Source organism: Pongo abelii, chromosome 13 (assembly GCF_028885655.2).
Source record: "Pongo abelii isolate AG06213 chromosome 13, NHGRI_mPonAbe1-v2.0_pri, whole genome shotgun sequence".
NCBI lineage: Eukaryota > Metazoa > Chordata > Mammalia > Primates > Hominidae > Pongo > Pongo abelii.
This window is the reverse complement of record NC_071998.2, coordinates 25,451,774-25,464,290: the sequence shown is the minus strand read 5'-3', so window position 1 is coordinate 25,464,290 and position 12,517 is coordinate 25,451,774. Positions and strand designations below refer to the sequence as shown.

At 39.0% G+C, this 12,517-nt stretch overlaps 1 protein-coding gene across 1 annotated transcript in view; it reads right to left on the bottom strand.

Annotated features, from left to right (window-relative positions):
* The window catches only part of RIGI (RNA sensor RIG-I), a 72,204-nt gene that overhangs the window by 42,103 nt on the left and 17,584 nt on the right, over positions 1 to 12,517 (bottom strand). The window contains exon 2 of the mRNA XM_002819715.5: positions 4,474 to 4,608. Within this exon, the coding sequence (XP_002819761.2) occupies positions 4,474 to 4,608 (135 nt within the window). The remainder of the gene's footprint in view (positions 1 to 4,473; positions 4,609 to 12,517) is intronic.

Here is a 12,517-nt window from a genome sequence, read left to right as displayed (position 1 = left end):
CTTTCAGCAATGTTTTGTTGTTTCCAGGGTATGAGTCTTTTATCTCCTTGGTTAGGTTTCTTCCTAAGTATTTTAATTTTTTTAACGCTATTATAAATGGAATTGTTACCTTAATTTCTTTTTTGGATTATTTGTTAATATATAGACATGCAACTAATTTTGGGGTGTTGATTTTGTGTCCTGAAACTTTTCTGAATTAGTTCTAATAGTTTTTTCTAAAATCTTTAGGGTTTTCTACATATAAGATTCTGCCAACAGCTGGGTGCGGTGGCTCACGCCTGTAATCCCAGCACTTTGGGAGGCCGAGGCAGGCAGATCATGAGGTCAGGAGATTGGGACCATCCTGGTTAACATGGGGAAACCCCGTCTCTACTAAAAATACAAGAAATTAGCCAGGCATGGTGGCAAGCACCTGTAGTCCCAGCTACTTGGGAGGCTGAGGCAGGAGAATGGCGTGAACCCAGGAGGCGGAGCTTGCAGTGAGCCGAGATTGCGCCACTGCACTCCATCCAGCCTGGGCGACAGAGCAAGACTCTGTCTCAAAAAATAAATGAATAAATGAATGAATGAATGAATGAATAAATAAATAAATAAATGATTCTGCCATCTGCAAACAGATTATTTTACTTCTTCCTTTCCAATTTGGATACCTTGTCTTTCTTTTTCTTGCCTAACTGCTCCAGCTAGGACTTCCAATACTAAACCTTATTCAATTTTTAAAATAAAAATTAAAAGTACTATTTTTACCTAACAGGTTGGTAAGGATTAAAATAACTTATAATATCCAGATTAATCATATCCCCAAAGTGGAGAAACAGTGCTTTCTCTGATGAGAAACAGAAACCAGCCCTTTGGAAAGACTTGCTCCATTACTGATTTCAACTAACCTCCTGACTGCCCCTCCCTTTAGCAGTTTCAACACAACAACCAACCAGCACTTCTTCCTGATAAGAGACCACCAACCACAGAGTGGGTCTGGCCAGTCTATGAATGATGTGCAGTGAGAGTTTTCATGTCCTCTGCTTCACCTTCTGACATCAGAGGGCCAAAAACTCCACCCTTGGATCATGCTAACACTGCCAGTTTTTGAACATGGGTCCCATGGAAAGGCATGAAGCTCAACTGCCCAGGTGCATGCTTCTACTTTCATGACTCCTCCTGTAGCTTACTGAATATTTGGTCACCCTGTTCAGCATAAATCTCTGTTTTACTCTTCCCACCCTCAAAGTGCCTGTTTCCTGCTTCTGGCCCGAGGCTACACTTCCCAGCCTGTCAAAATGGCCACCATGCAGACTGCAACCCTTTATGAAAAATAAAGCTCTCCTTTCCAAATTTATGAACTTCATGATTCTTCTGTTGATAGAAAACACCACAGCTCTGAAAACAGAAATGTAAAAATTATGTAATATTTGATGCATGTACCAGAATATTTGTAACATATATAATAAAGAGTATAACAAGAAAAGGAACATATGTGAACCTACTATCGAACTTAAGAACCACCATATTCTGGCTGGGTGCAGTGGCTCATGCCTGTAATCTCAACACTTTGGGAGGCTGAGGCAGGTGGATCACTTGAGGCCAGGAGTTCAAGACCAGTCTGACCAACATGGTGAAACCCCGTCTCTACTGAAAATACAAAAATTAGCTGGGCATGGTGGCATGTGCCTGTAATCCGAGCTACTCAGAAGGCTGAGGGACAAGAATTGCTTGAATCAGGACCCAGGAGGCGGAGGTTGTAGTGAGCGGAGATCGCGGCACTGCACTCCAGCCTGGGCTAGAGTGAGACTCCGTCTCAAAAAAAAAAAAAAAAAAAAAAAAAGAACCACCATATTCCAATTCTTTGTGCCTTCTCTTTCCAACACCTCTGTCTCCCTGCCAAAGTCACTGCTTCCCTGTATTTATCAATACCTTAATTTTTTTATAGTTGCATATATTTGATTCTCTAAGCAATATGTTAAGTTTAGCTTTTTGGAGCTTTATAAATATTATATCCTATGACATGTAAGTTTCTCTTTCTTTAAAATTTAACATTACATTTCTAAGACTCACCTGAGTTGTCATCTGTAGATGTGTTCACACCTTTTCATTGTAGTTTAATGGACCATGTGTAAATATTATAAAATTTATGTATCCATTCTCCTCTTAAAGGACATCAAAGTAATTTCCAGTTTTGTTTGCTTGCTTTTGTTGCTACAATTATACTATGAACACTCTTATATGCATATTCTGGAATATATGTATAAGTTCTTCTAGGGCACAAACTTAAGAGTGAAACTTTTGGATAGAAGGATACATGAGAGTTGAACTCTACAAGGTGATATCAAGTTATTTTTCAAAATAGTTGTATCAATTTACATTCCACATAGTGATATTTAAGATTTCTGGCCAGGCACAGTAGCTCACGCCTGTAATCCCAGCACTTTGGGAGGCCGAGGCAGGTGGATCACCTGAGGTCAGGGGTTCGAGGCCAACCTGACCAATGTGTCAAAACCCCATCTCTACTAAAAATACAATAATTAGCCAGGTGTGGTGGTGGGCACCTGTAATCCCAGCTACTCAGGAGGCTGAGACATGAAAATAGCTTGAACCCGGGAGGCAGAGGTTGCAGTGAGCCAAGATCGTGCCATTGCACTCCAGCCTGGGCAACAGAGCTAGACTCTGTCTCAAAAAAAAAAAAAAAAAAAGATTTCCATTAAATATCTTCTTTAAGCCTTAGCACTGTTGGACTTAAGTTTTGCTACCTAGTAGTCATAAAATGTTATCTCACTGTGTTCCTAATTTACAATTCCCAAATTCCTAACTGGGCTGAGAATCTTTTACATTTATTCACTTTTCATTCTTTGTATTCATTGCAATGTTTGTCCAAATTTTTTGCTCTATGTATGTTTTCTTTCTTTTTCCACTTGATTTTAAGACCTTTTTAATATATTCTAGATTCTAATCCTTTGGTGATTATACATTTTGAAAATATCTTCTCCCAGAGTTTGTGATTTGTTTTTTTTTTTTCGCTTTCTTTATAGTGTTTTTGATAAACATGATGTAAGGAATACAAATGTATTTATTTATTTGTATCCACATGGGCATAAAAGTTAGGGTTTATTTTTTAAATACAAGGTTTATTTATTTATTTATTTAAATTTGAGAAGGAGTTTCACTCATTGCCCAAGCTGGAGTGCAATGGCGCAATCTCAGCTCACTGCAACCTCTGCCTCCTGGGTTCAAGCAATTCTCCTGCCTCAGCCTCCCGAGTAGCTGGGATTACAGGTGCCCACCACCACGCCCGGCTAATTTTTGTATTTTTAGTAAAGACAGGGTTTTGCCAAGTTGTCCAGGCTGTTCTCAAACTCCTGACGTCAGGTAATCTGCCTGCCTCATCCTCCCAAAGTGCTGTGATTACAGGCGTGAGCCACCACGCCCGGCCCAGGGTTTGTTTTTTAAATACAGGGGTCTCCCTGTGTTGCCCAGGCTGGAGTGCAGCAGCGCCATCATAGCTCACTGCAGCCTCAAACTCCTGGACTCAAGCAGTCCTCCTGCCTCAGCCTCCTGAGAGGCTGGGAGTACAGGCACACGCCACCATGTCCAGCTTGAATTTGTTTGGCTTTTAATATTATTCTGTTTATAAATGCTATTTTTTGAATAGCTCCTCCTTTCCCAGTAATCCTCCTTTCTCAGTGATGTCTAATATATCAGGTTTCCATAAAGATATGGTCCTAATTAGAGGGTCTCTATTCTGTTTCAATGGTCAGTTTGTCAATGCCAGAAACAACATTTCACTGTCTCAATGCCTGTAGCTTTCTAATAAATGCTAACATGTAGAAAGAAAAGCCCCAATCTACTAAATTTGTCTTCTTCAGGGGTGTCTTGACTATTGTTGGGTCATAATTCTTCCATATACATTGTAGAATCAACCTGCCACACTCACTGAAAAAGTATGTAGGATTTTTATTAGAATTATATTGAATATACAGATCAATGTAGGGAGAACTGACGTTTTTATGATCTCAAGCCTCCTTCTCTATTTGCATGGGTATGTTTTTCCATTTAGGACTTCTTTAATATCTTTTAATAACATTTTATCATTTTCTCCATTCAGACCTTATACATCTTTTGTTAGATTTATTCCTAAATACATTACAATTGTTATTATTAGAAATGATACTTCATTTTGGATTACATTTTTTGTTTGCTTCCATTGGGCAGAAATGCAACTAATTTTTGTATACTGGTCTTATATCCAAATAATCTTGCTAAACTCTTCCATTAGTGGCAATAATCTCTCTGCAGATTCTTTTGTTGGATGTTTCAGGTAGACAATTATATCATCTGCCTAAAAACTGTCTTTACATTGTCTCAGACTAAGAGGCATGAACTATAAGTGGATACTTCAAATTTAATAGCTTTTCACTTTTACAGTATTGTCAAGCAGCAAAGTAACATCCTCTGCTTTATGATTAAAAAGAATGAACTAACCTGCATGGTCTAGGGCATCCAAAAAGCCACGGAACCAGCCTTCCTCCTGGAGCTCCAACAAGAACTTGAGAAAAAGTGTGGCAGCCTCCATTGGGCCCTTGTTGTTTTTCTCAGCCTGAATATACTGCACCTCTTCTACAAACAGAAGCAAAAATGACTCATCAAACTGTAGAACTATTAATCATTAGAAGAAAAACCAGAAAAGGATCACCAGACCTTCCCAAATAGGGACAGGAATTGTAACAAGTCACAGCATTGGAAGAATCTTTGGAGAAGCAGCAAAACCTCTGCCCAGGCCGACTATGCCCATTCTTCACCAAGCCACTCTTCCCATCCTCTCTGGAAACCTACAGTTTGGTGTGGAGGTCTGAGCACACATTCTAGAAAAGCAGTTTCTTGAAGATGTGTAAAAAAATCTCCCTGCAAAAAGGGAGAAGTCATGGTGGCCTCAAACTATCCTCCTGCCTCAGCCTCTCAAAGTACTGGGATTACAGGTGTGAGCCACTGCACCCAGCCTCTACAAACAAAACAAAACAAAACAAAAAAAATGTAATTAGTTGGGTGTGGTGGCTCACACCTGTAGTCTCAGCTACTTTGGAGGCTGAGGTGGGAGGATCACTTGAACCAAGGAGTTCAAGGTTCCAGTAAGCTATGGTGGCATCACTGCACTCCAGCCTGGGCAACAGAGTGAAAACTTGTCTTGAAATAGGACAAGGAAAGGAGAAGGAAGGAAGTAAGGGGTACTTCCATGGTCCTTTTGGGAGAAAACTATCTACCAACCTGCTGGTGGTCATTCTAACTTTGTACACTAATTCCATGCCCAGGGAGTAGTAATAAAAATGATACCATGGTATGACCTGATACTTGATAATTTTCTGGGTTTTGTTTTCCATTGTTGATGGAATGCAAATTGCAAGGGAGTAAGCAAGTTGTCAGGCTGGTGAACCACTATATTCTCATAGATTAGAAGAAGACCTAGCACGTAATAGACAATAAACAAAGATATGTTTAATGAATGAAGGAAGAGAAGAAGGAATGCCTTATAATCTTGCTCTACTTAAAGGGATCTCTGCCAAGCTCTCTGTCTTGACAACAATAAAATCAACCCTTTCAAAAAATAAAATTCAATGGTTTTTGGAGCTGTGAATCCATTACTACTATCTAATTTTAGTACATTTTCATTACTATAAAAAGAAAACCTATATCCATTAGCAGTCATTCCCTACTCTCCCTCTCCTTAGCCCCAGGCAAACACTAATCAAATTGAGTCTCCACGGAATTGACTATTTTACACATTTCATATTAATGGAATCATACAACACATAGTCTGTGTCTGGCCTCTCTTACTTTGCATAATGTTTTTAAGGTTTAACCATGTTGTAGCATGTTATTATTCATTCCTTTTTATTGCCAAATAATATCCCACTGTATGGATACACCACATTTTGTTTATCCACTCATCAGTGGGCATTTGAGTTGTGTCCACATTTTGGCTATTACAAATAGACACGCTATGAACATTCATGAGCAATTTTATGTGATGATGTATATATTCATTTCTCTTGAGTACACACACAGGTGTGAGATTTCTAGTTCTTATGGTAACTCAATTTTTAACATTGTAGGGAATTGTCAAACCATTTTCCAAAGGAGCTGCACCATCTTACATTCCCACCAGTAATCTAAGAGGATTCCAATTTCCACACATCCTTGCCAATATTTCTTACCATCTTTTTCATTTTAGCCTTCTGTATTAGTTTCCCGTGGCTGCAATAACAAATTAGGACAATCCAGGTGGTTTAAACAATAGAAGCTTATTCTCTCTGTTCTTGGAGGCCAGAATTGTGAATCACCGTGTCAGCAGAGTCATGCTTCCTTTGAAGGCTCTGGGGAGAATGCATTCCTTGCCCTTCCGGTTTCTGGTAGCTGCTGGAATTCCTTGGCTTGTGACAACACTCCCTCCAACTTTGCCTTCTGTTTCTGTGGCTTGTGGCCACATCACTCCAATCTCTGCCTATGTTTTCACACGGCATTCTCGTTGTCTCTATGTCTTCACATGGCTGTTTTCTTAGAGGGACACCAGTCATATTGAACTAGGGGCCTGCCCTACTCTAGTATGACCTCATCATAACTAATTACCTCTGTAAAGACACAATCTCCAAATAAATCACATTCTGAAGTACTAGGGTTTAGGACTTTAACATATATTTTGGGTAGAGGGACACAATTCAACCCATAACAGCAACCTATCTTGTCACCTATCCCAGCTTCCCTGGACCCACAATCCTACCGTATTCCATTGAGTCAGTTCATTCTGTTCCTAAGCCCATTCCTTACAGCTGTACTTTTGTTCCCAGGCCTCCCTGCTGCTTGAGCTTCCTTTCAACATGCTAACAGCCATTACAGATATTCCACGCGGAGATGCAAATTTATCCCAGCCACAGCTACCGCCTTCCCAGATAAACTGCCTTGCAGTATCCTGGGCAGTTCACATTTACTTTGCATGTGGTCAGGCCCATCCTTCTACGACCTGGCCCCAATATCTGCTGCTACACAGTAGTGACAATTTCCTCAAAAGCACCGACAATGCAGACAAAACTTCATCTTTGACAATATCTCCCACTGCCTTTGCTGTCCTGGGGCCCACTATGATGTCAAACCTCAGCTTCTCGAGATAGAATTTCTTGATCCCTTCTCTGCTTTCTCAGTCTCCTTACTGACTAAAGCTCTTTATTGACTACTGACTAAAGCACTTACACTGCATAGCATGTAGTAAATGTGGGCCTGTCTTCTACTTGAGACTGTGACTTGGAACATTTGTCTTGTAATCATCAGCACAGTACCTGGCTCACGCATGTGTCCAGAAAGTGCTACCAAAGGAATGGATACTCAGAATACTGCCCACCTGGTGGCCCTCCAGAATCATGGCCTTTGACTCCAAAATACTATAAAAAATCTGCAGCTGGGCACAGTGGCTCACACCTCTAATCCCAGCACTTTGGGAGGCCGAGGCGGGTGGATCACTTGAGGTCAGGAGTTCAAGACCAGCCTGGCCAACATGGTGAAACCCCGTCTCTACTAAAAATACAAAAATTAGCCAGGCGCGGTGGCTGGTGCCTATAATCCCAGCTACTTGGGAGGCTGAGGCAGGAGAATCACTTGAACCCGGGAGACAGAAGTTGTCATGAGCCAAGATCATGCCACTGCACTGCACTCCAGCCTGGGTAATAGAGCAAGAGCAAGACTCCAAAAAAAAAAAAAAAAAAAAAAAACCCACACACAACCCCCAGGTCTGCCTTGAAACATCCTGGACAATGTGTGAGTGAGAAAAGTGCTGCAGCTTCCAGGGTACCATGCAAGTTCTCCAGGAGAAACATGGCTTCAGTGCTCCTTTTCCAAGATGTTACTAGTGTCAATAATCACAATATCTGATTGCAGAGAGGGTTACAGTAAACGAGATGCTGGATGTGGGCACGGGGGGAGTGTGGATAAGCTCCCTTTGCTTTCCACGGATGGCAAAAAAATATGAGTCAAAAGTTTTATATCCAGCCATAACACTCATTAGTGTCTCTGGTCCCTCACTGAATCCTCACTGATAAAATATACTTGTCACAGCCCGGCACAGTGGCTCACGCCTGTAATCCCAGCACTTTGGGAGGCCGAGGTGGGTGGATCACTTGAGGCCAGGAGTTCGAGACCAGCCTGGCCAACATGGTGAAACCCTGTCTCTACTAAAAATACAAAAATTAACCGGGCATGGTGGCCAGTGCCTGTAATCCCAGCTACTCGGGAGGCTGAGGCAGGAGAATCACTTGAACCCCGGAGATGGAGGCTGCAGTGAGCTGAGAGCTGAGATCCCACCACTGCACTCCAGCCCAGGCAACAGAGCAAGACTGTCTCAAAAACATATATATATATAATACATTTAATATATATAAAATATATAAAATACATTTAATATATATAAAATACATTTAATATATATAAAATATATAAAATATATTTAATATATAAAATATATAATATATAAAAGTATATATCTATTATATAAGATATAATATATATTTAAACATATATAATTATATATTTATTACATATTATATATTTTATATATAATTATATATGTTTAAATATATATCTATTATATACAATAGATATGTAATATACAATTTTATATATTATATATTTTATATATTAAATATATAATAGATACAATATATATGTCACAATTAAAGTTAACCAATAGAATCTAGAGCTTCCAAAGCAGCCTAGAAAAAAATAGGGAATAGAGAAAAACTTTATCAATCTAACAGAAAATAGAAAAAGGAGTTGAACCCAAAAGGTATGTGGATAGAGATGCACATTATAAAGTAAAAAGGCATAAATAAGAAAAATGTAAATCAACTTCATAACAATGGTTGCCTCTGCAGAGGGAAGCAAAAGAAGACCTCAAGGGTATCTTTCACATTAAAAATTAAGAAGTTCCTCAGCATGCTTTGTCTTTTAACTTACTTTCTGGTATTTTTATTGTGAATGTACTCTATAAATTAGCATGGGGAGAACTGAGATGTTTACAAACCTATAGTCCCCATGCAGAAACATTGGCTGTCTCTTCCTCACTCAAATCAGAGCCAGATTTCTCTTCAGGGACTTCATAGTTTTCTTCATATCATTTCAGCATTTTTTTTGTTAAATGTATAACTATCTTCAATCACACATAATATCCTCTAGAAACCATCCTTCTACATATCTAATTATGTGTATAAATATATAGTTTTAAATAAATAAGATTTAACAAATCTGCTCTTTTCCACTCAGTGGATTACAGATGTTGTTTCCTATTAATAAATATGTACCCACATCAACTTTTAGTGGCTGCATAGTTTTATGTCACATAAATGTAGTATAATTTAATGTATTCCTTGTTAACAGGTAACTAAAATGCGTTTAGTACAGACACATCTATGTCTTTACCTGCTTTACCAACTTTTCCCTGGAATAAGTTCTCAGAAGTATAATTCCTCAGTTTAATGGTATATGCTTTTAAATGTTGAGGCCAGGCACGGTGGCTCATGCCTGTAATCTCAGCACTTTGGGAGGCCAAGGCAGGCGGATCACTTGAGGTCCGGAGTTCAAGACCACCCTGGCCAACATGGTGAAACCCCCATCTCTTCTAAAAATAGAAAAATTAGCCAGGCGTGGTGGCTTGCACCCATAATCCCAGCTACTCAGGAGGCTGAGGTAGGAGAATCACTTAAACCTGGGAGGTGGAGATTGCAGTGAGCTGAGATTGCGCCACTGCACTCCAGCATAGGCAACAGAGTGAGACTCTGTCTCAATCAATCAATCAATCAATCCATAAATGAATAAATGAATCAATGAAGGAAGGAATGAATGTTAATACATTTTCCCCAACTACCTTCCAAACTGTACTAACCCTCCATCGATAGTGTATGAATGATATTTCCCTCCATAGCACTGAATTTGCTCAATCTTCATAACCTTTTCAAAACTGAGAGACAAAAACAGACCAAACAAACAAACTTCACTGTTTTTAATGATTTCTTGTGGGATTTCTTCCACCTTTGGCCAGTGTCTTTTGTTCTGGTTATTTCTTAATACATTTCCTGATCATGTCTCACAGCTAGTTTTGAAATGTCATTCATATTTTTTTCTAAATTGGATTTGTAAGAATCTTTTATGCATTTAGGGAAATGTTATATAATCTGGCTCATTTTTCCAGTATATGAAAATACTGTTTTTCCAGTATAATCTCACTTGTTTTCCAGTAGATAAAAATGCATGGCCTCCGTTTTTATTTTATTTTACATATCTATTGCAACAAGACTGAATGAACTCTGTTAGTTCCGGTAATTTGGGGAAATTTTGTTTTTGTTCTTTATTTTGGCCAGTTTGCTTTCTTTGGAGTTAACTGGCTGTTCTTTTTGCAATTACTTCAGTCAAATTAATTAATTCATAAGTGTTCATTCTTTTGAAATACCAATAAATCCATTTAGGCTATAAATTCTGATTAAAAGCTTATTACATCTTAAAATATATAATGTGTTGGCTGATTGCCATGCTTACTTTTGAAAGTAGCTATACTTGTTTAGATTTTCTCATTCTGCTAGGAGTTACTCAAAAGGATGCTATTTTGAAATTCTTTGAAAATTTTTTTGAACCTATGATTAATTTCTGGGCTATAGAATAATAGCTAACAGTAATTTAACACCATGCAGTTTAACTTCCAAAACACCCAAACACGGTTTTTATTCTGATTTTACAAATGAGGAAACTGAGGCATACGAGAGTTAAGACATTTGCCCAGTATCACAGAGCCTACAAATTTGAAAATAAAACTCATAAAAGTTATGCTTTGGGAATTTATTAAATATTTATCTGTAACTCATGTAGGATCACTTTGGCAAAGCTTTTTAAGAATTGGAGGAGAAGGATATATTCGCTATATGATACAAAATGGAAAACACAGACATTAAATCAACCTTATTAAACAGATCATTCATAGACATTAAATCAACCTTATTAAACAGATCATTTATGCCTTTATTATCATTTATCTGACTTAGCAATACTAATAAAGATATCTTATAATTCTCATATTTCTTGACGTTTTCTAATATTTAATAGACAAAGATTTACGTGTAGCAAATCTTCACTGATATCTCAATACCTTTATCATTTTATCTTAATACTTTCCACTAGTGCAATTTAAGTATAATTCTTGCTTTCTTTTCGTATGCATTTATTTAATAAATCTTTGCCCCTTCTTTATCTCTATTTTATTATTTTTGATACAGGGTCTTGTTCCATTGCCCAGGCGGAAGTACAGTAGCATGATCATAGCTCACCATAGGCTCAATTTTCAGGGCTCAAGCAATCCTCCCATCTCAGGCTCCCAAAGTGCTGGAATTACAGGCATGAGCTGCCAAGTCTAGCCCCCGTTTTTATTTTTTATGTATTAGACTTTACATGGGTCTCTGGCAGATGACCAAAACCTGGATTCTGCTTTCTGACTCATTCACACCTATTTAAAAGATGTTTGACCTAATTACATGGCCATAGCTGATATAACTAGTTTTCCTTGTGTTATCTTGTTTATATTTCCTTTTCCTATATTTTCTGGTTAGCTTAAATTACTAGTTTCTTTTCTCCTCTGGAGAACAACAAAACCTATATAACCTCATTTAAATTGTATCATTATCTGTAACCATTCATATAGCTTTTTAAAACTACAGAAGCAAGTGGAAAATGGTAATATTTTAAGTCTCCCCCTTTTGAGGCAAGGGATTTAACTCTTATTTATCATAATGTTCCCTAGCTCCTTACAGACTCAATCTAAAATTTTAAACCAAAGTATTTACTTAATTTTTTTTTTTTTTTTTTTTTTTTTTTTTACTATATGAAAATCCTCTCTTAAAAAATGCTTGACTAGGAACCAGGGCAAGATGGCCAAAAAAGGAACAGCTCCAGTCTGCAGCTCACAGAGAGATCAACACAGAAGGCGGGTGATTTCTGCATTTCCAACAGAGGTACCCGAATTCACCTCACTGGGACTGGTTAGACAGTGGCTGCAGCCTACAGACAGCGAGCCAAAGCAGGGTAGGGTGTCACCTCACCTGGGAAGCACAGGGGGTCTGGGAACTCCCTCCCCTAGCCAAGGGATGCCATGAGGGACTGTGCCATGAGGAACGGTGCACCCTGGCCCAGATACTATGCTTTTCCCCCACAGTCTTCGCAACCAGCAGACCAGGAGATTCCCTCCGGTGCCTACGCCACCAGGGCTCTGGGTTTCAAGCACAAATCTGGGTGGCCATTTTGGCAGACACCAAGCTAGCTGCAGTTTTTCGTTTTTTTTTTCATACCCCAGTGGCACCTGGAATGCCAGCAAGACAGAACCATTCACTCTCCTGGAAAGGGGGCTGAAGCCAGGGAGCCAAGTGGTCTAGCTCAGCAAATCCCACCCCTACAGAGCCCAGCAAGCTAAAATCCACTGGCTTGAAATTCTCGCTGCCAGCACAGCAGT